This window comes from Mytilus edulis, chromosome 1 (assembly GCF_963676685.1).
Source record: "Mytilus edulis chromosome 1, xbMytEdul2.2, whole genome shotgun sequence".
NCBI classification, from domain to species: Eukaryota; Metazoa; Mollusca; class Bivalvia; order Mytilida; family Mytilidae; genus Mytilus; species Mytilus edulis.
Genome location: NC_092344.1, coordinates 54,924,445 through 54,949,117, shown reverse-complemented (window position 1 = coordinate 54,949,117; position 24,673 = coordinate 54,924,445). Strand labels below are relative to the sequence as shown.

The 24,673-nt window shown below is 31.8% G+C and overlaps 1 protein-coding gene across 4 annotated transcripts; it reads right to left on the bottom strand.

Moving 5' to 3' along the window:
* Positions 1-1,577: 1,577 nt before the first annotated feature.
* On the bottom strand, positions 1,578-24,587 carry LOC139485002 (mitochondrial mRNA pseudouridine synthase RPUSD3-like). 4 transcript variants are annotated; one of them, XM_071269118.1, is made up of 9 exons: positions 24,554-24,587; positions 22,582-22,795; positions 21,072-21,116; positions 19,563-19,683; positions 15,660-15,767; positions 11,412-11,499; positions 5,271-5,397; positions 2,827-2,966; positions 1,578-1,773 (listed from the first exon to the last, which is right to left on the bottom strand). In XM_071269118.1, the coding sequence occupies exons 2-9, from the start codon at positions 22,778-22,780 to the stop codon at positions 1,579-1,581; spliced, it is 1,023 nt and encodes a 340-aa protein (XP_071125219.1). In that variant the 5' UTR covers positions 22,781-22,795; positions 24,554-24,587; the 3' UTR covers position 1,578. The 4 variants fall into 4 exon arrangements, with proteins under 4 accessions (XP_071125219.1, XP_071125201.1, XP_071125210.1 ...); XM_071269100.1 differs by having other exon boundaries at positions 24,456-24,585; XM_071269109.1 differs by having other exon boundaries at positions 24,474-24,564.
* Between the last annotated feature and the right edge of the window lie 86 nt (positions 24,588-24,673).

The window sequence follows — 24,673 nt, the reverse complement described above, 5'->3', positions numbered from 1 at the left end:
ATGCTAATAATCATATAAATCGTGAAAAACCTGCCTCATTCTTTTTGTGCCTGTCTGAAGTCATGAGAATAAAGATCAGTGGTTGTTGTTGGTTTATGTATTTCATATTTGTTTTTCATAAAAAAAAATGTTTTAAATTAAAATGCAGCCGTTTTTTCATTTGAATTGTGTCCCGTTTCATGTCGAAGCATTTTATAGCCAACAATATAGTATGGGTTTTTCATCTATGAAGGTCATACCATTGCCATTAATTGATTAAACCCACTGTAGAGTGGGGTGCTCATTTTCGCCACATCTTTCCATGTTTTCTACAGTTTATGTTCAGGTCTAAATGTTTTTGAAGTATACTGATATTTCTATATGAAGATAACTGCAAATGCAAAATATACTTAAGCTTGAAAACCGGTTTGTTTTAAGAAAATCATCTGAAAAGTTAGATTAAAGGGTGTTTGAAATTTCTGGATGTTTTGTCAATGGGCGACACATATTCGCCGTTTTAACACATCTATTTAAAACCAAATAATCGCAGCTTTTAACAATTTTTATCAAATCAATTGCATTATAGATGAATAGCAGACATTTCAAAGGTATAAAGAATTCAAAATTAGGGCATTCAGTCAAATATTTACTTAGAAATACTTATTTGAAATCGTGTTTTTTATTCAGGAAATTGTCCGAAAATCGTTGTCCGTTTTTCGGTCATTTTCGGTAGGAGCCGCAATTTTTTCTCAGTTTAAAAAAATATTATATTTGTTATAAAAATATAATTTACGGGTACATATCTTCCATTTCAGCCATCCTTTGAAGTTTTAACACCTCAAAATCCTTAAACGGCGAAATTGTGTCCCCGGCGAAAATGAGCACCCCACTCTACTTGAACTCTGGTGGATAGTTGTCTCATTGGGAAGCAAACCTTATCTCAGTATCTGTGTGACTCTCAGTAACTTAATCATTCTGTATGTTTGTGTGTGTGTCAAAACTAAATATTAATTTCATTGGAGGTTTTTAAATGCATTTTTTTATATTTTGTTTTTCCTTTTCTCCTTTTTATACATAGTTCATTTCCATCCTGTGTGTGTCATTTCTGCTTCCTTATTTTGATTACACTAAAGAGTTTGATAATATCCTTATTGTAATTCTAAAGTTCATCACTTGTTGGTGCTGTTTATTGTTTTGGCACTAATTCTTGACTCATACAATCAGTTTGACTGAGGTAATTCAGTCTTAGACAGATGTAGGAAGGACGCAAAGCTCCCAGTATAATAAAGTACTAAAGCATAAACTCTGGAGGGCCTAAATACAAATTGTTGTCATTTAAACTTCACACCTGCTTTCAAAAACTCCTCTTGTTCAATGGCAATCAAAACATTCCAGAGTTTTCAGATCATACAGACTAGTTAATTGTATTAAAGCTTATTTTTCTTCTGTGTATTAAGTTTTTGCACTGAATGTAAAATTGATTATAATACCTTGACATTTACCACAGACACTTTTTTATCATAGATGGCAAAAAAATAAGATTGGCCCAAAGTTTCCCAAACCAATGCAATATGCACGTACAATAAAAAATACTGGCATTCAAGTTACATCTAGCTTTAATAATTCTAAAGTGGTCTTAAAGTACTCAGGTAAATTAGCACAGAATGTCATCTGCTCTGACTTCTTTGTTGGAAATTTTAAAAGATCTACTCTAGATCTATGTAAATGCAGTGGCATTTTAAGCATGTTTTCAGTGCTTATTCCTAGCTGGTCTGTAACTTCTGTTGGCAATTTCTGAAAAAAGAAAAACCAATAATAAAAGTATTTAAAGTGCCAGTCTGTCATTTGGTCTCTTGTGGAGAGTTGTCTCATTAGCAATCATACCACATCTTCATTTTTTATATTTGTAAGAATCAGACAATTTAAAAAAAATCACTGACCTAATCATCCTGACCATCATCCTGAATAAGAAATGGTAAGTCCTTAGTTTCTGCATGTCTGGTAATTCCAGAAACCTCAGTTTCCTTTTGGTATTAATCATAGAAAATTACAGAGTTATATCCCACTAATTATTAATTTCAACCAAATTATATCTTGAATTCAAGAACAGATGAGGAATCAAATTTTATAATGGGGTATCATGATACATTTTAAAAAGAAATTAATGTCAACTTGAGTGGGTTTTTGTTTGTAATGTTCTATCGACTGCCTGATTCCAAATATACACTTAGGGCACTTAAATGATCGTTCCATGTCTTTTCACAATTAATATACTGTAGAAACTTTAATTTTCATAGGGTTAAAATTTCCTGGTTATGTTTCTAGATGAGATTTCATGGAGATTTAATTTCGGGGTTTCCATTAAATGGAAGGGATATTATATGTAGGTTAAATTTTTGTGGGGTTTTTAATTTCATGGATATATTCTTTCTACCAAATAAACGAAATTAAATCCTCCACAAAAATTTCTGCTTTTACAGTATGTCATATATCAGATACATGCATATGATATTTGTTCCTTGAAATGTTCAAAGTGCATAAATTATTGTACATGCTTTGATATTTAATTTCTATAAGTAGTTTTTCAGGTGATGACAAAGGTTTAAAAATCATTTATATTCATAAAATATATATAAAAGAGTCAGTTGTACCAGAAATGAAATCACAAATCTACATACAATTTATCTTGAGCTAAAAAAAACTCTTATCAGCCAGCATAAAACGATTTTTATTCATCTCAAAGATATCGAGTACCAGTATGCAAAACTAAAATCCATCATTTGTAAAGAACAGTCTGATAAAAAAGAAATTACTTGTCTACATGGTCTATAAAGGCAAAAAATATACCTGTGGTCCTTTATCAGCTAATTCTGGGTCTACACACACTAACTGCCCAAGTAAAAGTGCCACTCTGTTGGAGTATGTGTTGTCTCCTAGAATTGGTGCTAAATTCTGAGTCATTAACAGTTCACAACAATCCCATCTTGCTACAAGATAAACAAAAAATGTGAATCATTAAATAATTTCGACCACACACAATTATCATGCACACTGCATCTCTACATGTTTTACAAACCAGCATGTAAATGTCGCATCCAGACAATATTGGTATAAACTTTCAGCTGATTTAAGCAGATAGTTATGAAGCTAACCTATGTATTATTTACAAGCATTATATCCACTTACATATCTTATAAATATCTATTCTAAAGGTGCAATCTTCTTGCATTACATCTTATATAGTTATATACTAGAACACACCCGCGAAATCACAGGGAAATAGAGCGTATGTAAACTGTAAAAAAAATTATACTGACTGGAGAAATTCAAGAGCGATATCAAAAGTCAAAGGTACTTAGGGACTGGGCACATTTTTTGCCCTCCCCCTATTTTCCAAATACCGATTTTTATACCTTCTGTTTTTATGTACTCTATGAACATGCATATATACTTTAATAACTATACAGATAATTTCAGGAGAGGTGTCAAAAGTCAAAGGTACTTAGGGACTGGGCCCATTTTTTTGCCCTCCCCCTATTTTCCAAATACCGATTTTTATACCTTCTGTTTTTCTGTACTCTATGAACATGCATATATACTTTAATTAAATTACTATACAGAGAATTTCAGGAGAGATATCAAAAATATACATCAGTGAACGCCATGAATAGTATAGAGCCCCCCCCCCCCCCCCCCCCCCCAAGATAACCATTGGAATTTATAGTAAATTATAACAGTTGAAAAAATTTTGTTGATTATATGGGGAATCACTGGAGCATGAGAGGAACGCCCTCCCTTTTTCGGTCAGTCAGTTCCCCCCCCCCCCCCTTATGAAAAGTTCTGGATCCGCCACTGTAAACTAATTGATAGTAAATAGCCAATATTATTCATTTTCGTTTTCCTCCCAAAATAACCAAAAATGAAACATGTTAAGCAAGTATGATGAATGCTAACTCAAAATGATAGCAGATAGCAAATTTATATACTTTATTCATAGTCTTTGTATGTTCAAGGTACAGAAAAGGAATTTATAGTAAATTATAACAAATACAGTTATTCATAGTAAATGTATACATGTAAGTATGTACAGAAATATATCCGCAGTGACCGCCGTTGATTATAAACCATAGGCGGATCCCAGGGGTGGGTGGGGGGGGGGGGGGGGGGGGGCTGGAGGCCCTGCCCCCCCCCCCCCCCCATTTTGTTGAAAAATTTTTGTTGATTATATATAATAGGGAATCACTGAAGCATGAGAGGAACGCCCCCCCCCCCCCTTTTAGGTCAGTCAGTGCCCCCTCCCTTATGAAAAGTTCTGGATCCACTGTAAACTAAATGATAGTAAATAACAAATATTATTCATTTTCGTTTTCCTCCCAAAATAACCCAAACTGAAACACGTTAAGCAAGGATGATACATGCTAGAACTCAAAATGACAGCAGAAATAAAATTTATATACTTAATTCATAGTCTTTGTATGTTCAAAGTACAGAAAAACACAAACCGGAAGTCTAATCTGACTTAAAGTTTTGTCCAATGACGGGAAAATATCCGGACGCATTCTTTTTCGTTTTTATCCCAAAATAACCCCAACTGAATGATCATAAGAATGGATGACAAATGCGACTATACATGTTACCTATAGGACACAGAGGCATGATGATTAATTTATTGTGGAAGGAGGAGAAGCGACACCCAAAATGAGGTCTTCTCGTTTAATAGTATAGAATAGGCCAAAATTAATTCAAACTGCCCTCATAAGCCAGCTTTCATTGAGACACATTTTGACAAATAGAATTATTAAAAACTTGTCTGCTTGTGAGTACATCCCTGGAATTTAAATTTGTCAATTTATATTATAACCCTAGTTTTCTTGATCAAGTATATGAGTATATCAAATGATGATTGACAATCTTTTGTACCTTCATAACTGTTTATGTGACCAATTTCACTTACATCTGGTCAAAATTAATAAGTTGCTGTAACCTGAATTTGAACATTACAGTGACTAAATACTATATACATCCACAGCATTAAACTGTAAGTTTGAAATATATCCTTGGTGCTGCATGCATTTATATAAGTTGAAACTATTTTTAAAGAGTGTAAAGTGGTTTTGTAAATCAGCAAAATACTACATTGACTCTGACTTCTCTGTTTGAAATATCACTAGCCTCTACATATTAAAGTAACACATGTAGATTTCACTGTCTACTTTTACATATTAACTTGTTGTATTGAAGTTGTGCAGGGTATGACAACAATCTATAAATCCTATTTTATTTCTACTTACATGTATTAGTCATAAGTTCCACATATCCACATTTCAGTCTTTTTGACAGTGTTTTTATCTTGTAGGTGCACATCACACCTTGTCCTTTTTTCCTTTCATTCACTGACAATTTGTTCACCTCTATAGACTATATAAAATGTAAAATGAATTTATTTTGTAACAATAAGGATATCATGATGATAAATCCAGAAAACTCCTCGAGGGTAGTAACTACCTATAAGGCAAACAAGGCAAATGTGGTGTCTGATTTTCTGGCAAAAGTAAGAAAATGGAAAAAGCTATTTCAACAACGTGAAGTAAACCACTCTCTGCCTTATAAACATCGCCATTTGGTTCTGCAATTATTTATGTCCCGCAAAAGGATCTTGACTACTATTGACATTGACGGTTGATTCTTGCTTGTGTGAGAGATCTTTTTCTGCCCTTTAACATTTAAAGACATGGTCAGGTCAACGATGACTGAGGACAGATTATGTGGTTCAGCAGCTAAACTTTAGCCATGATTCATGTCAATCATACAGACAGGCAAGTGAAAGCAAAAGCTGTTATCCAATAATGAGATCTTAGTGGCACAAAAAAAGGTCAAACTAGCATTCACAGACAGTGACTAAGCTCCACTATTTGGGCTTTTTTAAATGTTATTAAAATGTGTTATTTTTAATAAAACTTTTACCACAAACACTTTTCTTGCTTTTTTAACTATCAAATCTATATCCTACTGTAAATGGATACATTTTTAATGGTAAAAAAATTAAGAGCAAGTTTTAGCCAATCAGCTCTGATAGCCTCATGTACTAGTTCTTTTAAAATTTGGTAAAAATATTAAACAAAAAACTTGATTAACAAGTTTTATTTCAGACCCATATACAAATGTATTATAATTTTCGAATGAGGGCCTTAATTGCATGGCGGCCACCGTACCTCTTGCCATGACTGCTTCTGATGTCTAGTTACTGCCCTGTCATCAAATGCACCACATTTATAAAATGTTATTTTCATTTACTTCAATTACTATTTCTTCAAGGTTAACTCTGTTTCAAAATAAGTATTTCAGCTGATGGCTATGCAAAATGAGATTTGCTCATTGTTGAAGGCAGTACTGTGACCTATAGTTGTTAATTTCTGTGTCATTTGGTCGCTTGTGGAGAGTTGTCTCATTGGCAATCATACCACATCTTCTTTTTTTATATTCACAAATAAACTTTTGATTTTATTTTGATTTTAATTATCTCCAATTGGCCTACAGAGATGATTTTTGCACGCTCCACAGTACTTTTTGCCAGCTGGGCTAGTGGGTCTGTGGTGGAGCACAAAGACTGCTTTAGTAACCTATATTTGGTATCTCCTGTGCTCAAATTCTTAAATAAGATAAAATTGACAAACCTACAAATTTCGAAGAGGTCTAAAATAAGCTGACATATATATTCCTTCAAAATATCTAAATATATGTATAGCTAAATGTCTTATAGAATATGAATGTTGTTTAAATTTCAATATTGTATGTTTGTAATGATTGTCATGTTTGTCTTGGTAACAATCCAATATTTGGATTTTAAAACCGATAAAATGATTTGCTTTGATTTGACATATAAGAAGTCAACTTTCATGACTTTGCTTCATTTTGATGGTTGATTAGACACATGCAAACAGACAGATTTTGGTACACTGTGATAAATACAAGTGTGATAAGAACTAGGTTGATCTTATGATTTATATTTGTTCAGTTAATGGGAAGTGAATTCAAATACCAAAACAGTGTGTTGAACATCTAACCTTATTTTCTTTGTGTACAAAGAAATACAGAAATGAGCATTTTTAAAATATTTATGAACCATGATTTTATTACCATTTTCTTGATCTAGGAATATCTGATTATATACAATTAATGTCTGACCATCTGTCATGATGTCTGCAGGTATTTCAATTATATGATTTATGCCGGCGTTTTGCATTTGCGCCGATCTGCATTTCATTTGCGCCGATTTTTCTTTTCATTTGCGCCGATTTTTTTACAGGTAAATAACAGGTAAATTACAGGTGAAATGATATAAGAGGATGTGGTATGAGAGCCAATGAGACACCTCTCCATCCCAGTAATGTTATTTTCATTTATCATTAAAGTCCTCTTCCGTTAGCCAGTTGTACATGTGTTATGAATTGTCAATCATAACATGTATATAACTGTTGTCTCCTGCTTAAAATCAAGAAGTAAAAAACCTAAGATAAAAGAACTTTGTTTATACTAAAATGACGAATTAAAAATATATGTAGCAGCATTTAAATCCATAAAAACGGAATACATTCAAATCATAAATCTGTTCTTGCCGAGTATGTATAGGCAACACATCTAATGTATTCCTTTCTTATGATTTCGTCTTTATTTCTTCTATATTTGGCAAAATTGTCGATAACGAAGGTCTCTTTTCTTTGTCTAGCATACGTACTTGTGGGGACATTTCTAGAGTTTGCATTTTCTCACAAGGAAGCTATTAAACCAAGAGTTCCAAATAGTGAAGTTGAAATAATCCCTTCTTTAATTTATGGACGCCATCACGAATTGGTTGACCGTTATGGAATGTGTACTTGTACGTTGTCTAAGAATGTATGACATTTGCCATCAGAAGGAGCGTCAGACAATGTCAAACGTGAAGCAGTCATCGATTTCATTTAGGGAAAGGAACCGTAACCCGAAACATTGGGATTGCCATTTACCAATTGCAATGTCACTTGATTTGTCTGTATACTCTGTGCTCAGCCAATGTAAAAGTATGAACTTACCTGTAACTTACCTGTAAATCCAATTAAGAAAAAATATAAAATCGGCGCAAATGAAAAAATGAAATCGGCGCAAATGAAAGAATGAAAATTTTCAAAATCGGCGCAAATGTCATACGCCCGATTTATGCATTACTTCAAATTCTTATCTGCCAAGGTACTTATTATGTTCACACCAAAAAATGTTATATAAAACTTCTTATTTTTGAGCTATTTACATGTAAATTAACTTTTTTTTATAATTTTTTGTACTTTAGTACATAAAACAAAATTGACTTAAACAACAAATTTTTTTGGACAGTGAAATTCATCATGAAATACTTTATAATATAATTTGTCTGAATCCTTATTCTGAAATTACCTTCATTAGGAGCCCTCAAAGCCAAAAACATTTGAAAGCCATGGATGTAGAATTACTTCAATATTTAAGAAGTTATATGAACTAAAAGGACCTAAAAAGAAGAGGTAAACCTACATAAGGTCAACTTTGGCTTTTTTCTACAATACCAATAAAATCATTCTTGTTAAGTGAAACCAAACAAAATATAGTAGTTTTACAAAATTGTTAAAATGTAAACTTTTAGCTTTTTATTGGAAAGTAGAATACTTATGTTACATAAATAGGGGCTGTTTTTGACAATACAATGCCCATGTATCGAGTTCTAGCATCATTAAGTCATGCTAAATTACTGAAATCTTCACAATTTTATCATTAGAGTTAAATTTTAGACGTTTTTTGTTTTAAATGGAAGTGGCTGCATTTGTGTTCATTAATATTTAAATGTAAGTTGTATTTGATAATAATACATAAAATAGATAAAGGTTCATTTTTGACAAAAACCATCTGAAAAGTGACATATCATTTTTTTTCATATCTAAGCTTAAGTTTAAGTGTCTTTAATGACTCAATCAGTTCAAATCTTGCACAAAAACTAATGGAATCAGCTGAAGTAGATACTTTTAACCTAGAGGCTCTAAAGAGCCTGTGTCGCTCACCTTGGTCTATGTGCATATTAAACAAAGGACACAAATGGATTCATGACAAAATTGTATTTTGGTGATGGTGATGTGTTTGAAGTTCTTACTTTACTGGACGATTTTGCTTCTTACAATTATATCTATAATGAACTTTGCCCATTAGTAACAGAGAACTATATTTGGTAAAAATTTAAATTACATATATTTACCAAATTAATGAAAATTGTTAAAAATTGACTATAAAGGGCAATAACTCCTTCAGGGGTCAATTGACCATTTAGGTCATGTTGACTTATTTGTAGATCTTACTTTGCTGAACATTATTGCTGTTTACAGTTTATCGCTATCTATAATAGTATTCAAGATAACCAAAAACGGCAAAATTTCTTTAAAAATTACCAATTGGAGGGCAGCAACCCAACAACCAGTTGTCCAATTCATCTGAAAAATTCAGGGCAGATAGATATTGACTTGATTAACAATTTAACTTCTTGTCAGATTTGCTCTAGATGCTTTGAATTCATAGTTATAAGCCAAAAACTGCATTTTACCCCCATGTTCTATTTTTAGCCGTGGCGGCCATCTTGGTTGAATGGCCAGGTCATCCGACACATTTTTCAAACTAGATACCCCAAAGATGATTGTGGCCTAGTAGTTTCAGTGGAGATTTTGTAAAAGATTACTTAGATTTATGAAAAATGGTTAAAGATTGACTATAAAGGGCAATAACTCCTAAAGGGGTCAACTGACCATTTTGGTCATGTTGACTTATTTGTAGATCTTACTTTGCTGAACATTATTGCTGTTTACAATTTATCTCTATCTATAATAGTATTCAAGATAATAACCAAAAACAGCAAAATTTCCTCAAAATTACCAATTCAGGGGGAGCAACCCAACAACCGATTGACCGATTCATCTGAAAATTTCAGGGCAGATAGATCTTGACCTGATAAACATTTTTATCCCATGTCAGATTTCCTCAAAATGCTTTGGTTTTTGAGTTATAAGCCAAAAACTGCATTTTACCCCTATGTTCTATTTTTAGCGGTGGCGGCCATCTTGGTTGGTTGACCAGGTCACGCCACACATTTTTTAAACTAGATACCCCAAAGATGATTGTGGCCAAGTTTGGATTAATTTGGCCCAGTAGTTTCAGAGGAGAAGATTTTTTGTAAAAGATTAATTTAATTTATGAAAAATGGTTAAAATTGACTATAAATGGCAATAACTCCTAAACGGGTCAACTGACCATTTTGGTCATGTTGACTTATTTGTAGATCTTACTTTGCTGAACATTATTGCTGCTTACAGTTTATCTCTATCTATAATAATATTCAAGATAATAACCAAAAACAGCAAAATTTCCTCAAAATTACCAATTCAGGGGCAGTAACCCAACAACCGATTGACTGATTCATCTGAAAATTTCAGGGCAGATAGATCTTGACCTGATAAACATTTTTATCCCCTCAGATTTCCTCAAAATGCTTTGGTTTTTGAGTTATAAGCCAAAAACTGCATTTTACCCCTTTGTTCTATTTTTAGCCGTGGTGGCCATCTTGGTTGGTTGACCAGGTCACGCCACACATTTTTTAAACTAGATACCCCAAAGATGATTGTGGCCAAGTTTGGATTAATTTGGCCCAGTAGTTTCAGAGGAGAAGATTTTTGTAAAAGATTACTTTAATTAACGAAAAATGGTTAAAAATTGACTATAAAGGGCAATAACTCCTAAACGGGTCATTTGACCATTTAGGTCATGTTGACTTATTTGTAGATCTTACTTTGCTGAACATTATTGCTGTTTACAGTTTATCTCTATCTATAATAATATTCAAGATAATAACCAAAAACAGCAAAATTTCCTCAAAATTACCAATTCAGGGGCAGCAACCCAACAACCGATTGACCGATTCATCTGAAAATTTCAGGGCAGATAGATCTTGACCTGATAAACATTTTTACCCCATGTCAGATTTGCTCTAAATGCTTTGGTTTTTGAGTTATAAGCCAAAAACTGCATTTTACCCCTATGTTCTATTTTTAGCCGTGGCGGCCATCTTGGTTGGTTGACCGGGTCACGCCACACATTTTTTAAACTAGATACCCCAATGATGATTGTGGCCAAGTTTGGTTTGATTTGGCCCAGTAGTTTCAGAGGAGAAGATTTTTGTAAAAGTTAACGACGACGGACGACGGACGACGACGGACGACGACGGACGACGGACGCCAAGTGATGAGAAAAGCTCACTTGGCCCTTCGGGCCAGGTGAGCTAAAAAAGGGTTTAAAAAGTGTCCAAAATTTTATCAGATGAACCTGAAATTAAAGGCCAAAATCAGCCCTTACCAGACCTACTTCTTACAACTGCTTGAATTCATAAATACCTCAAGTTTACCCTGAATCTCTTTCTTTTTCAGAAATATTTGTTTAATCTCTTCTAACAGGTTCTCAGGATTCCCAATACATAGCAAACTAAAAATACAAAAAATCAAAAAATATTTTTAAAGAAAAAATAAGTTTCAAAAGTTTGCTTCAGACATTATCTCTGAATCATTAAAAATCTTCTGCAACAACTTTATAAAATTTTATGAAGGTATGACAAAGTAATTGATGAGTAACAAACTTAAACACCAGACTGTATCTACTTTTTAACTGGAAAAAAGTCCATTTATCAGTAAAATACGGAAAAATAAAGTAAATATTTTTAAACTTTTGTTCTGGATACTGTCATTTTGCATATCTTTAAAGGTAGTGACAATGCTTACTCATAAAATTCCTTCTATTGTAACATTTTGAGATTATTCAAGGGAAACAATGGCAATTTCAGCAAAATGATGGCCACTCATGGTTTGTATCAATACTGCATAATTATAAAGTCCTACTCCAAAGCAAACTTGTCAGAGAATGAATTAAAAAATACAATTTTTATTAATTTGGATATTTTGGCAGTTGATATCTCATGGTGTTCACAAATGTACAAAGTTGAAAAGACTGAAGACAGATTTTTTTTAATTTAATCTCCCCACCGAACACACACCTGCATAATATATCATTGGAAAGAGGAAATCCTGTACTATGATAATATGCCTGTCGTCAGGACTTGATATGGACACATTTTTTTTTAATTGAGGTCAAAGGTCATATGTAAAAATCTGTGAAAATTTGGGAGGGTTTCAATTTTGACCTTTTGTTCTATTTCTAAACTCTACCTAATTACAAATGATACTGTTTTGGCTTTAGAAATGTTTGTTTTTATACATAAACCTTAATCATTGAGATTTTTTTATCAAAAAAAATCCTAAAACGACGTTTTATAAACAAAACTTCAAAAATCAAGTTTTCAACCTATAAAATGTTTAGAGCACCTTAACCTTATGAAAAATATCAATTTCAGGTAAAAATCAAGTGTCATGCAGGACAATACTTTAAAATTATTTTTTAAACTATCATAGCGAATGAGTCATCAAACCAAAGCCATAGAACACTACAGTCAAATATGACCTCAAATTGAATTTGCGGATACTTCAGTTTTTTTTTATAGACTTCTCGTTAAATTGCTTTTGGTTTTTTTTTCACAATTATTACTGCTACCATAGTATTATTGTTTGTTGTGTATTTTACTCTGGTTAATATCTATTACATTATAGGTTTTGTAACTATATTCCCCCCTTTTTTCCCTTGCAACGTACCACAAACCTTTAAAGTATTCCATATAAAAAAAGAAGACGGGATATGATTGCAAATGAGACAACTCTCCAAATGAGACCAAATGAGACATAAAACAATTATAGATCCCGTACGGGCTACAACAATGAGTAAAATTCATACTGCACATAGTCTTCAATTCCCGAAATGAATAATGTAAAACAAACAAAAAATTTAACGGCCTGATTAATGTATAAAATAAATAAGAAAGAAACAAATATAGTATATAGAAACAAATGACAAACACTGCATTACCGTCTCCTGACTTGAAACAGACACATACAGATAGTGGCGGGGTTTAACTTTTGTAAGAGTACGCCAACACTCCCCTAACCTCGGGGCTGGAACCGTGTGTACCAGTGCAACAAGCTTTATACCAAATCAACCGTTATCTCCATCATCTTCATTTTCATCAACCGTCACAAGACATGTTTTAATATTTCTACACATTTCACTCATGGCCACAGGTTTGCACATGAAAGGTTCTGCTCAAAGCAAACACGTTATTTTGAGTTTTTCTTTACAAATACAGACAAGGTATTGTAGGAAGTCCGAAGACATTTGTTCCTAAAAAAAAAATTCAGCTTCAAACCATCCCTATCAATTCATCCAAGATTTAACAGAGATCTAAAAGGGGGTTTAGGAAGGTGTGATGACTTGTCTGCAAAGATGCTGGGGAAACATTATACGAGACGTACACACTATCTTGAATTCGCTCAATTTCATGGTTCGCAACACATTATATAGCGTCGCGCTTTACTTTAAGAAGCATAAAATCCATTGGCATTCAATGTTTCAACAAGGTGTTTTGAACCAAACTCATGGTACATTTGTAATTAAAGCCGATCCTAAATGAAAAGGAGTAAAACAAAAACGATTGCCTCAACAATTGCTTAGCATTTCCACAATTTCTCTGGTGCCATTTCCTGAGAATAGTCTTGGCTGTATGCAGTTTCATTGAGTAACCATAGAATGAATTGCAATAAATACGAATGCATTGAATTAAGAAGGAAGAGACAATTTATCCGAAAATGGGTAATCTTCTTACAGTTTCGATGTCTTTTCTAAGTAAACTTGCAGCAGTCCGTTATTTGTGTCTATTACAGTTGACATTGAGATTTTGAGGTCAGTTTTCAATTGACTAGAAGCTTATATGGCATCTTAAATAGTTATTTTGCTACTAAATATTATGTTATATTTCCCTTGAACTTGTTGAATTTGTTTGACAACTGAATTTCTATAGAAAAAAATGAGTTTAGACTGCATTTTACTTGTAGAATATTTTAAATTAGAATCAGCCGGAAGAAATGATCTATATTTATCAGGTAACGATGTCATGAGGAATGACCATTAAATCGTTGTTAATAGCCAAAATAAAATTAGTAAAAGCAGTATCGTGTCTTGAGATATCTGCTTCCACGGGTTTAGATTTTTTTTTTCGTTTTTAGCAAATAATTTGTAATGCAACCTCATCCACTCTTTTATGCAATGCAGATACAAAATCGACTTCCCTAAACTGGTAAATTGACTCAAAATTTCAATCGAGTTTTTTTTTGGGCATATTATGCACTGCATAAAATGTAACGACTTTTGTCTTTTCTTTGGACTGAATGGAGCAAGTTACAAAGGACTTGTCATGACTCATATCACGGACTATTTACTGAAACTATCCGTCAATTATTTTGATTTTACAATAAGACTTTTCTGACAAAGTATATTTGATGTTTTATAACGAAAAAACATAGAATATAAACATATGTAAACAAAGTATGTGGCATATATCAATGCACTTTAATTGAAAATATGTGTATATAATAGCGAAAAAGGTAGTAATTTCATATATCATTTGAGAGCAAATTATTGACTAATACACAAAATGTGACGGAAGGCAAGTGATTGAGTTCCGTGTTGAAATCGAAGATTTTTACTCCATTCTTTTTCCATTGATTTCTTTTAAGTTTTTGTTCATATTTTGGTTCCGAAATTTTTATCACTAATTAGTTTTATTAAATACTATATGCTTAAAATATTAAGGGATACTTTTTATTACTACTATGAAGAAGAAACTAAAGTTTGAGTCTGAATTTGCAATTAAAATTACCTCAATTTTAAATAGTCTAAACTTTGCAAATTTTATAGATTAGAAGAAAATAAAATAATGAATAGAATATTTTGACATATACAAATAGCTTCAGGAAAACCTATTTCAATTAAATGTAAGCAAACATACACATGTTTTTCATTTTGAAAAAGGGAGTTGAAACTCTCCAATATACTACCAGTCATTAAAACGACTTTTTAGAAAAAAGTGACCGTACGAAATTCTGACGACAGGGCAAAAACTAAAGAAGACATATTTGTCTTTAAGATAAGACCATTTTTAGCCGTGTGTTATTTGGGGAGATTAAACTCGCAATCTAGACGACTTTTTACACTTCTGTCACCGCACTATGACTTTTAGACATGAAGAGACAGACAACTGAACCTTATTCCTAGAGTACAACCCCTCTCTTTGTTTATATTTGTACATGTTTTATGTTATTTGCTAACGTCTTTAATTCATGTTTATGGTGACGAAGTGTGTTTGCATGCATAGACAGACAGACAAACAGATACATATCACATTAATGTTTTAATGGATAACTAATTTGTTGTGTGGGGATAGAACAGTCATAAAATATGTATTTTTCATTTCATCTACTGTGGATTCATTAATTTTCACTGGATACCAATTTTCATGGAAACAGGTGAACCACGAATTTAAATCTTCAACAAATTGGAAATTTTTCATTGGTTTGTATGCAGACTTTGGCAAAATCACAAATTCAATATCCATGAAAGTGTAAGTGTTTCTAAAGTGTTTCTAAATCCACAAAAATTAGTACCCATGAAAATAAATGAATCCACAGTATAACAATTAAACTTACTGAAACTGCTGATGCAACTGCTTATTTCCATAAGCCAAATAAAATTTATCTGCAATACTTTTAGTAATAACTTGATTCTTTCCAAATACAACTATGCCACTGTGATTCCTGAAAGTTGTATAGAATCAATATCAATGTCAGGGCCTAAACTGTTCAGAAACTTACACTATGAATCCCTCTGTGAAAGAATTTGACCAATAACTAGAAGGAAATCAGAAAATCCTACAAAATTGTGATCCTATGCATATACATGTAACTACAAACTATTTCACTTAAATATTGTTGAATACAAACAAGAGAAAAAACATCCTTAGACAATGTTTGTGAGCTACTCTTGTTTACTGTATACTGTTGAGTTTAAAGGGAAAATTCACGATTTTTTACTTATGGTTTAAATATGTTCATTATGACATAATATATATATTCACAAAGTTTTATCGCTATATGTGCAGTAATAAAGGAGAAATTCAATAATTAATGAAAAAATATCAACTACTTCCTGTAGGTCGTGACGTTTTCTCCTTATTTTTGCATGCCGGGATTTAAAATACAATCATTAAAAGTCTTGGTTTTTAATCATATTTTAACGTAATCGTAAGCGCGCCGATGACTTATGCTTTATCTAATAACCATCCGATAATAAGAAGATAAAACGCACAGACGTTCAATTGTACTCATTCGTGAGATAAATTATCTATGTTAAACGTATATATTCGAATTATGTTTGTAGACAACACAAAAAGTTATAAATTTATTTTTAATAAATGCATTTTCGGACTGATAAGGTGAACAAATTAAAGTACAATAATCTGTAAAGACAATATGTTGGTGTACTCATGATTATTGACCTTTTACTATCTCTGCTATGACTAGGTTTATACGATGTGTGTATTCACGGTTCTGTGGCAATACTCGTAGATGGCTTGTTGAAAGGTAAATTGTTATTTGCACTTCGGTATTTAACCGCGCCTCTAGGGCACACCTTGCCAGGTGTGACTGTCTATTCGGATCAGTGGGAGCATTTAATACACACATTACAAATACATATTCAAGTTGGTGACAAATAAAAATTGGTCGCCGTGGAATTATTTAATTATATTTGGTGCTATTATTTATTTGAATTCAAATAAGTTAATTTACTAAGAAATACACAATTTTCGGTTAAAGACGGGAAACTTAATTCATATGTCAGAATGAAATGATATACAAGTCTTGTCCTTGATTTATGTCTCATAAAAAAGGGGGACTTAGAAATTAGAAATAGCTTTACTAAATCATTTTTATTTGTCTTTATTGGGCGAAAAAATGTACGAGAACACTTACATTTAGACTTTTGAAAGCCATGTATTAATTAATATATGAAACTATCTGAAGATAACTCTACCGAAGCGGAATATAATATGTACGAATAAAGAAAAAATACTTTTGTATTGGAATGGAATCGAAAAATTACGAATAGATATTCTTTTCAAGTGTGAAAAACGTCAACCATATTTATTCATAATCGGGAACGTCCTTATTAAAATCTGAAACTACTATAATAATTGTCGTCTCCCAACGTATATATATACTTAAATAACTATTTGACCAACGATGTTTAAAATTAAAAGACAACGAATTTAATGTTATTATTCCCTATTTTTGAATGTTATTATAAGTCTGTTCAACTTGCAAGAATACCCCTAAAGCGGACAAATATCCGACAAGCAGTTTATTCTTTAAATTGCTGTCATTGAATATCAAGAAAGAAAATAAATCCCGAAATTGATACTCAATAGTTTTCCTAGAAAATATTCACATCCCTTGGGGATTATTAGTGTACGTCCAGTTGCATATATTTTACATGAATGTTGGAACAATTGTGATGATGACAAATTTCGTCCTTTATTCGAGAACAATCTAATTGATATATAAATCTGTGAGTTTACTATGTTCTTAACTTCGATGAACCAAAGCAAGTTATAAATTGACCTGTATTTAAATCAAATTGTTTCTTTTTTTTTCTTCTTCTTCTTTTGGTATACAATAGTCTATCGAATTCGTTGATTACATACTGTTGGCATACGTGGACTAGTCTATAATAATTTACAAAACTTTTACCACAATTTACACAAAATGTATGTTTCTTTCTTATGTTCAATGTATACATGTATACATATTTTAAATTGCGCTACTGACTATAGTTCCGTAACTTTCTACCCAGGCGTATGTATACACGAATCGTCGACAAGTGCGCACATTTTTTTAAATCAATAATTCTGGTATGTTCCAATCTGTCCTAAACTATTGACAATGAGTATATATTACATTTTCCCAAATTAACCCTTGGAAAAATATGTAAATAGATTTGTATTTCTTCAAATTTTTTTTTTGTATTAATTTTTTTTTTATAGATAATATTCTTTACACCAGAAATGTTATTTATAAACAAGCGTATGAGTTCAGTAATGACTAGTATAAATATCACTTTCGGACACGCAAGACAAAAATGTATATTATACATGCACCTGATAGTTCAAAATGGAAAGTTATAAGTAACGGTCGTGTACACTGATCAATACCTACAGAAGTGAAACGATGCATGAACTTGCAAGCCAGCCGGACAGGAAATCGATTGAATACCTGGACGTGTCACCTTACACCCCTTCCAATACCTTTGGGAGTAATACCTTTAGCCATACTGGTGATCAGATGAGGGAAGATCCGAATTTATTTAAATAAAGTTTATTACTTGAAAGAATTATGAACGAATTAGATTTTCGAAAACAATTTCCACGGAACACTTATTTATGATTTGAACTTTGACTTTTTAACTAATTACAATATTATCAGTTTAAAAATAACAGACTATATGGTTATTTAAAAATATAAGACCATTTTCCGTATCAAGTTATTCGGTCAGATAAAACAACCGTACGATTGACAAGATATCGACACGCAATTACGACTACATCGTTTACTGTAGTTTTGTTCCTTTGTGGTTTATAGACATATCGGGATTTTTCATCGGAGAAGGTGACAAGATGGCGGAGAGCAGAGAACTGATACTCAAAATTTAAAATCGATGGTGATCTCTTATTTAGCGGAATAAACTTTAATATCTATAAATTTGAGCATTTTTATACAGAATTGACATAATATCAATTTTTGATTTTTTTGCGAAGTTTCCCTTTAAATACAAAATTAATTAAATGTACTTTTAAATGCATTTTTTTTTCTTTTTAGTCAAATTATAATAAAGTAATTCCATGTTATCTTTCATGGTGTTGCAAGTATTTTTCATTTGCATCTATGATCTACAGTATCAATATCACATAACCAAGACTTTACTTTCTCAAAAGTTTGTATCCAAAATTACTAAATTGAGAAAATATTGTTGTCCCAAGGTCCACTGGCAGAGGGAAAATATGCTTGCTCAAATATAAAGATTGTGATATAAACTTTTGATATAAGGTATAAATGTTTTATATTAAACTGAACTTAAATATAAGGTAATGATACTTCTGTTGCATGTTTTTAGTCTTTTGTTGTAAATTATATTTCATGAAAGTTCAATCAAAATTTGTTGCTTCATTCAAACAAAGAATAGTTATTCTGTCCATTTTCAAAAGCATGCAAAATTAAAAAATACAATATGTTTTTTTCACAATTTGCTGCAGGTGAAAGATACTATTTTTGTTGGAGGAAAGTAAACTTGCTGTTATCATAGTTATACCTTTCTTTTTACATTACTGGTTACATTTATAGTAAAGTATTGTAATAAAATTTAACTTTTTTTTATCAGTAATGACTGTAGTATAAATAACAGAATATTCAGGGCTTCATACAATTTAAGCAAGAAGTATACTTTGTAAAAAAAAGAAAATATATTTTTTGAGTTACTATTACCATGATTACACATACCTTGGGAGTGGCAAAGCTAAGTTCATGTCAGGGGAACTAAAATGGTGACGTAAATCTTCAATAACTTGATACAGGGAAAAATTGTCTATTAAACGTGCATCTATATGTGATGTCTTTTCAGCTGAAAAAAAAACAAAAAAACATCAATAATCATGTATATAAATCCCAATATCATACCAATTTACAAAAAGGTGAAACTGTGCTACTTTTCAAGAAAAAAGGAGTTAAAGGACAAAAAGAAATAATGAAAGGACTTGAAACAGAACAAAAAGTAGCCTCTGGCCTTCATTCTCTTGTAGACTTGTATGATTTTTAATTTTAGTTTCTTGTGTATTTTTCAGAGTTTAGTATGATGTACATTATCACTGAACTAGTATACATTTTTGGTTAGGGGGAGCTGAAGCACACCTCTGGGTGCGGGGGTTTCTCGCTGCATTGAAGACCCATTTGTGGCCTTTGGCTGTTGTCTGCTCTTTGGTAGAGTTGTTGTCTCTTTGACACATTCCCCATTTCCATTCTTAATTTTATGTAACTATACAATCTGTTCAGCAATTTTTGCAAGTGTAAAGGGACATAGCTCTAGAACTGTTTAAGTGATGCCCCTAAAATTAAAACTTGATCTCTATTTTGTGGTAATAAGCATTGTGAACATTTCTACCATTTGGTTTAGGCAAACTAAAGTTAAAGAACAGATATAAATAATTTAGCAATTTTTCCAATTGTAAAGTGGCATAACACTAGAATGGTTAAAGTGATGCCACCAAAATTCAAACGTGATCTGTATTTTGTGGTTATAAATATTGTGTGTAAGTTTCATACAATTTGGTGGAGAAAAACTAAAGTTAGAGAACAGAAATCAATTTTGGGACTTATGGACGGACAGACATACATATGGACAAGCAACTCTAAATGCCCTCTCCCCTGCGGCGTCGACATAATAAAATAAATGGGGAATGTGGCAATGTGACACTGCTTGCATATAAAGGGACATAAGTTCCATAACTCAAAAACTGTATAAGTGACGCTACCCAAATTTGAACTTCTGAGTTTTGTGGTAATAAGCATTGTGTATAAGTTTAAGAACATTTGGTTGAAGCAAACTAAAGTTATAGAATTGAAACAAACATTTAGCAATTTTTCCATTTGTAAAGGGGCATAATTGTTGAACAGTAAAAGTGACGCCACCAAAATTCAATCTAGATCTGTGTATTGTGGTAATGAGCATTGTGTATAAGTTTCAAAATATTTGGTTAAGGCAAACTAAAGTTATAGCATAGAAACAAAAATTTCAGCAATTTTTCCATTTTTATGGGGACATAACACTAGAAAGATATAAGCAACTTAAGGCAATCCTACGCACACTAGAATCACAAAACTGTAAAATGGTCAAGCCCTTATATATGATTTGTATGAATCCATAACTTTTAAAAACTAATCTTTGTGCTATCAACATGTTGGCATTTTCTACTAGATGAGTGTTTGTATGTGAACTGTTTTGATTAACCTTACCTTTCATAGGCAATCCTGCTGGCTTATTAATAGCAACCAAATGATCTGAAAAACATTTATTAAAAGGACAGAATAACAAAAATAATACTGAGGATAGTGAGGAATATTGTTAACATTATGATATTATCACATGACAATATTATTATTTATGGACCTACTTGTGATTCTAATGCAATACTGTTTGTAACGTTAATTTTGATTGGATAACTTCATCAATTCTCATGGTATCAATTGACAATTGATGTTATGAAATGTGCGTGCATGAATGACAAATTATAAATGTGTGATTTGATGTTTTTTTCGGCAGTTTCATTAGAATGAAGATAACAATATTGTATTTCAAGCTCTGATGGCATCAAATGGTGATTTGATGGTTGCAAATCTTGTTTACTGGCTCCAATAACATGTCACCAGTAAACTTAATTTGCTACCATCAAATCACCAATTGATTCTGTTGGAGCTTAACATACAATCTTCTGATTAATATATAAAAAAGAAGATGTGGTATGATTGCCAATGAGACAACTATCCACAAAAGACCAAAAATGACACAGACATTAACAACTATAGGTCACCGTGCTTTCAACAATGAGCAAAGCCCATACCCCATAGTCAGCTATAAAAGGCCCTGATAAGACAATGTAAAACAATTCAAACGATAAAACTAACGGCCTTATTTATGTAAAAAAATGAACGAAAAACAAATATGTAACACATGAACAAACGACAACCACTGAATTAAAGCCAGATGTAGATTGTTACATGTATATACATGTACATATACCAAATTTTGTATCATTTACATAAATGTATATATGGAGTTTTCTTACTTATCTTTTAAAATTACCATTTGTAGAAACATTGCTCTTCTTTTTCATGTTTTTACGTAATTAATAATGAATTTGTAGTTCCAAATGGTGGACTCTTGTATTTTCATGGTTCTTTTCTTTTGAGACATTGACTGGATAGTACTTAATTTGTTGTTAATTGTCTTCTTTCTGAATCGAGAGCCCAAGAACTTGTAATTCAATCTTATACAATATGCCTTTCTGCCTATCTTTTCAATGTCCTCCCTGTCAAATTTTTGTATGAAATATGAATAACAGATGTGGATTAAATATTATTTTTAAAGACATGTTTTTTTGGGATGGTATTTGATGATGTCTCATACTCATAGACTTATACCTCAAATTTCTTTTTATTCATATCAGAGTTTCGTGCAAAACATGATAATCAATGACATTCATTGCATAATAGAAAACACATTCAGGACATTAAGGCATTCAAGTCTCATGATTATAATACATAGAATTTTAAAAACAAATTAACTGTACAAATAAAAAAACAAGTTTGATAAACAATGTACATAAACATTATAAATATATATAACGATTAAAAGAACTAAGGGAAAAAAAAAGGAAATTGAAAATTAAAAAACACTGTAGTAAACTACATCTTATACTTCATCAACAAGTACACACTTGTTTGAATAATTCCTAAGATAACTTACCATCCTCAAATACAACATTTTGACACAAATGATTAACCAGAGTGTCCTTGTTTGTAAGTATGTCTCGCAATTTTACATAATAATCAAGCAAGCCATCCGACTTTCCATTGGTCTGTGACATGCAGGTCCTGTGCATTACTTTTTTGACTTGGTGTCTACATAATTTCCTTACTGACATCATTACAGTCATTAACAGCATTCACATTCAAGATACCTAAATAGAGGATAGAAAATATTACAAAACAAAATCAAATTTATTTTTCATATGTTCAAACAACCTTTTTGCTACCAAACTAGTGAACTATATAACGGCTAAATATCATCATAAAGCCAGATCATATCATAAATCAGTCAGGGGAATTACTTAAATGAGTGATTTTTAAATCACTTATTTAAGTAGTAAATTAGAAATTTTGTTATAAATTGTGATTTTGTAGTTATACTAAAATTTTAAACACATAGGGTTAGATAATATCTTTTCATTAGTAAAATTGAAAAAAATGAACTTTTTGCTTCTTTTAAGTAGAAAGGTTTATGCCTTTGGTGCAATAATTTAGCTGCAAATTTTATTTTAGTGGATAAAATGATATAATTAATGAACTGATACTTTCTTAACAGATTTTTCCCAGCAGTGGGAGTATTTTTCCTGTAAAGTTCAAGGTTTCATCTTTCAGATTATGTAATAAAATTCTACTGTTCGTGATAAAAATTTCACTGTTCGGGGGGTGTTGAAATTAGTGGGTTTTTTTAGAATAATGATACTTAAAGAAGTGATTTTTTTGAAAGAAATTGAGGTATGATACTTAAACAAGTGATTGTTATGTCATTATCCTAGATTCAGTACAAGGTCATCACCTGACATGACCTGGTCATCCTAGACAACACAGATGTTGGTTCTGATAAGTTTAGAAACATAATTAGTCCCTGGATCATTAGTATTCTATATTTAAAACTACAATAAAATTAAATCACTTAGTCTAGTGATAAATTTGTACTACTTAAATAGGTGATTATTAAAGAAAGACAACTCTAACTTACAACCTTTATGAACATAATGTTACTTGAATCAGTGATTTAATAATCACTCATTTAAGTAAGTCCCCTGACTGTAAATAGATACTAGAAGATGTGGTATGAGTGCCAAAAAGACAACTCTCCATTCAAGTCACAATGTGTAAAAGTAAACCATAATATGTCAAAGTACGGTCTTCAACACAGAACCTTGGCTCCCACCAAACAGCAAGATCTAAAGGGCCCCATGGCCCCAAAAAATGATGAGTGCTAAAGAAAAACATTAACGAACCACATAAACAAACGACAACCACTAAACATCAGGTTTCTGAAAACCTATATATATATTGGCTTACAGGGGGAAATGAGTTAAAAGACGAAAATTATTTTTATTATTTACGAGATTGACAATGCCTGAAAGCATTGTTAGGCCTGACATAAGCATGACGTCATTTGAAGCCTGACGGTAGAGGGCATTACTACCCTCCAAGATGCCAGCAATAAAATATTTGTATGTATACTGGTATACATGTAGAATGTAGGACAGAGAGTCACAGGACAGAAAAGTCATGGACAAAAAGTCACAGGACAAAAGTCACAATTCATTTTTTCTGATTATTTTCTTTGAATAAGAAAACGCTTATTTTTACAAAAACATTTTTGTATTTTTCTTGAACTATTGCATATAAACCATCTTGGTAAACAAAATTTATCAAAAAATATCAAAGATGATCAAATAATTTAAAAAAAAATGTCAAATATTTGTGACTTTTTGTCCTTTCAAATAATTTTGTGACTTTACATTGCTTTCTGTGTCCTTTCAAATTTGTGACTTTATGTCCTGTGACTTTCTGTCCGTTTACCTATAAGGCTACATGTACATTAATAGAACAATAATACTATTCGTATCAGTGATCAGTCTAGATGATCTTTTACAGGGGAATATAAGTAAGTCTTATACATGTATGTTAAAATAAAGATCGTCTGTAAAGTGTGTTGATAAAAACTGGATTCGGTTATATCGAGTATGTACGTCAATGATGTTAGCAATCATGAAAGCTACAATTCTTAACCGATGTGA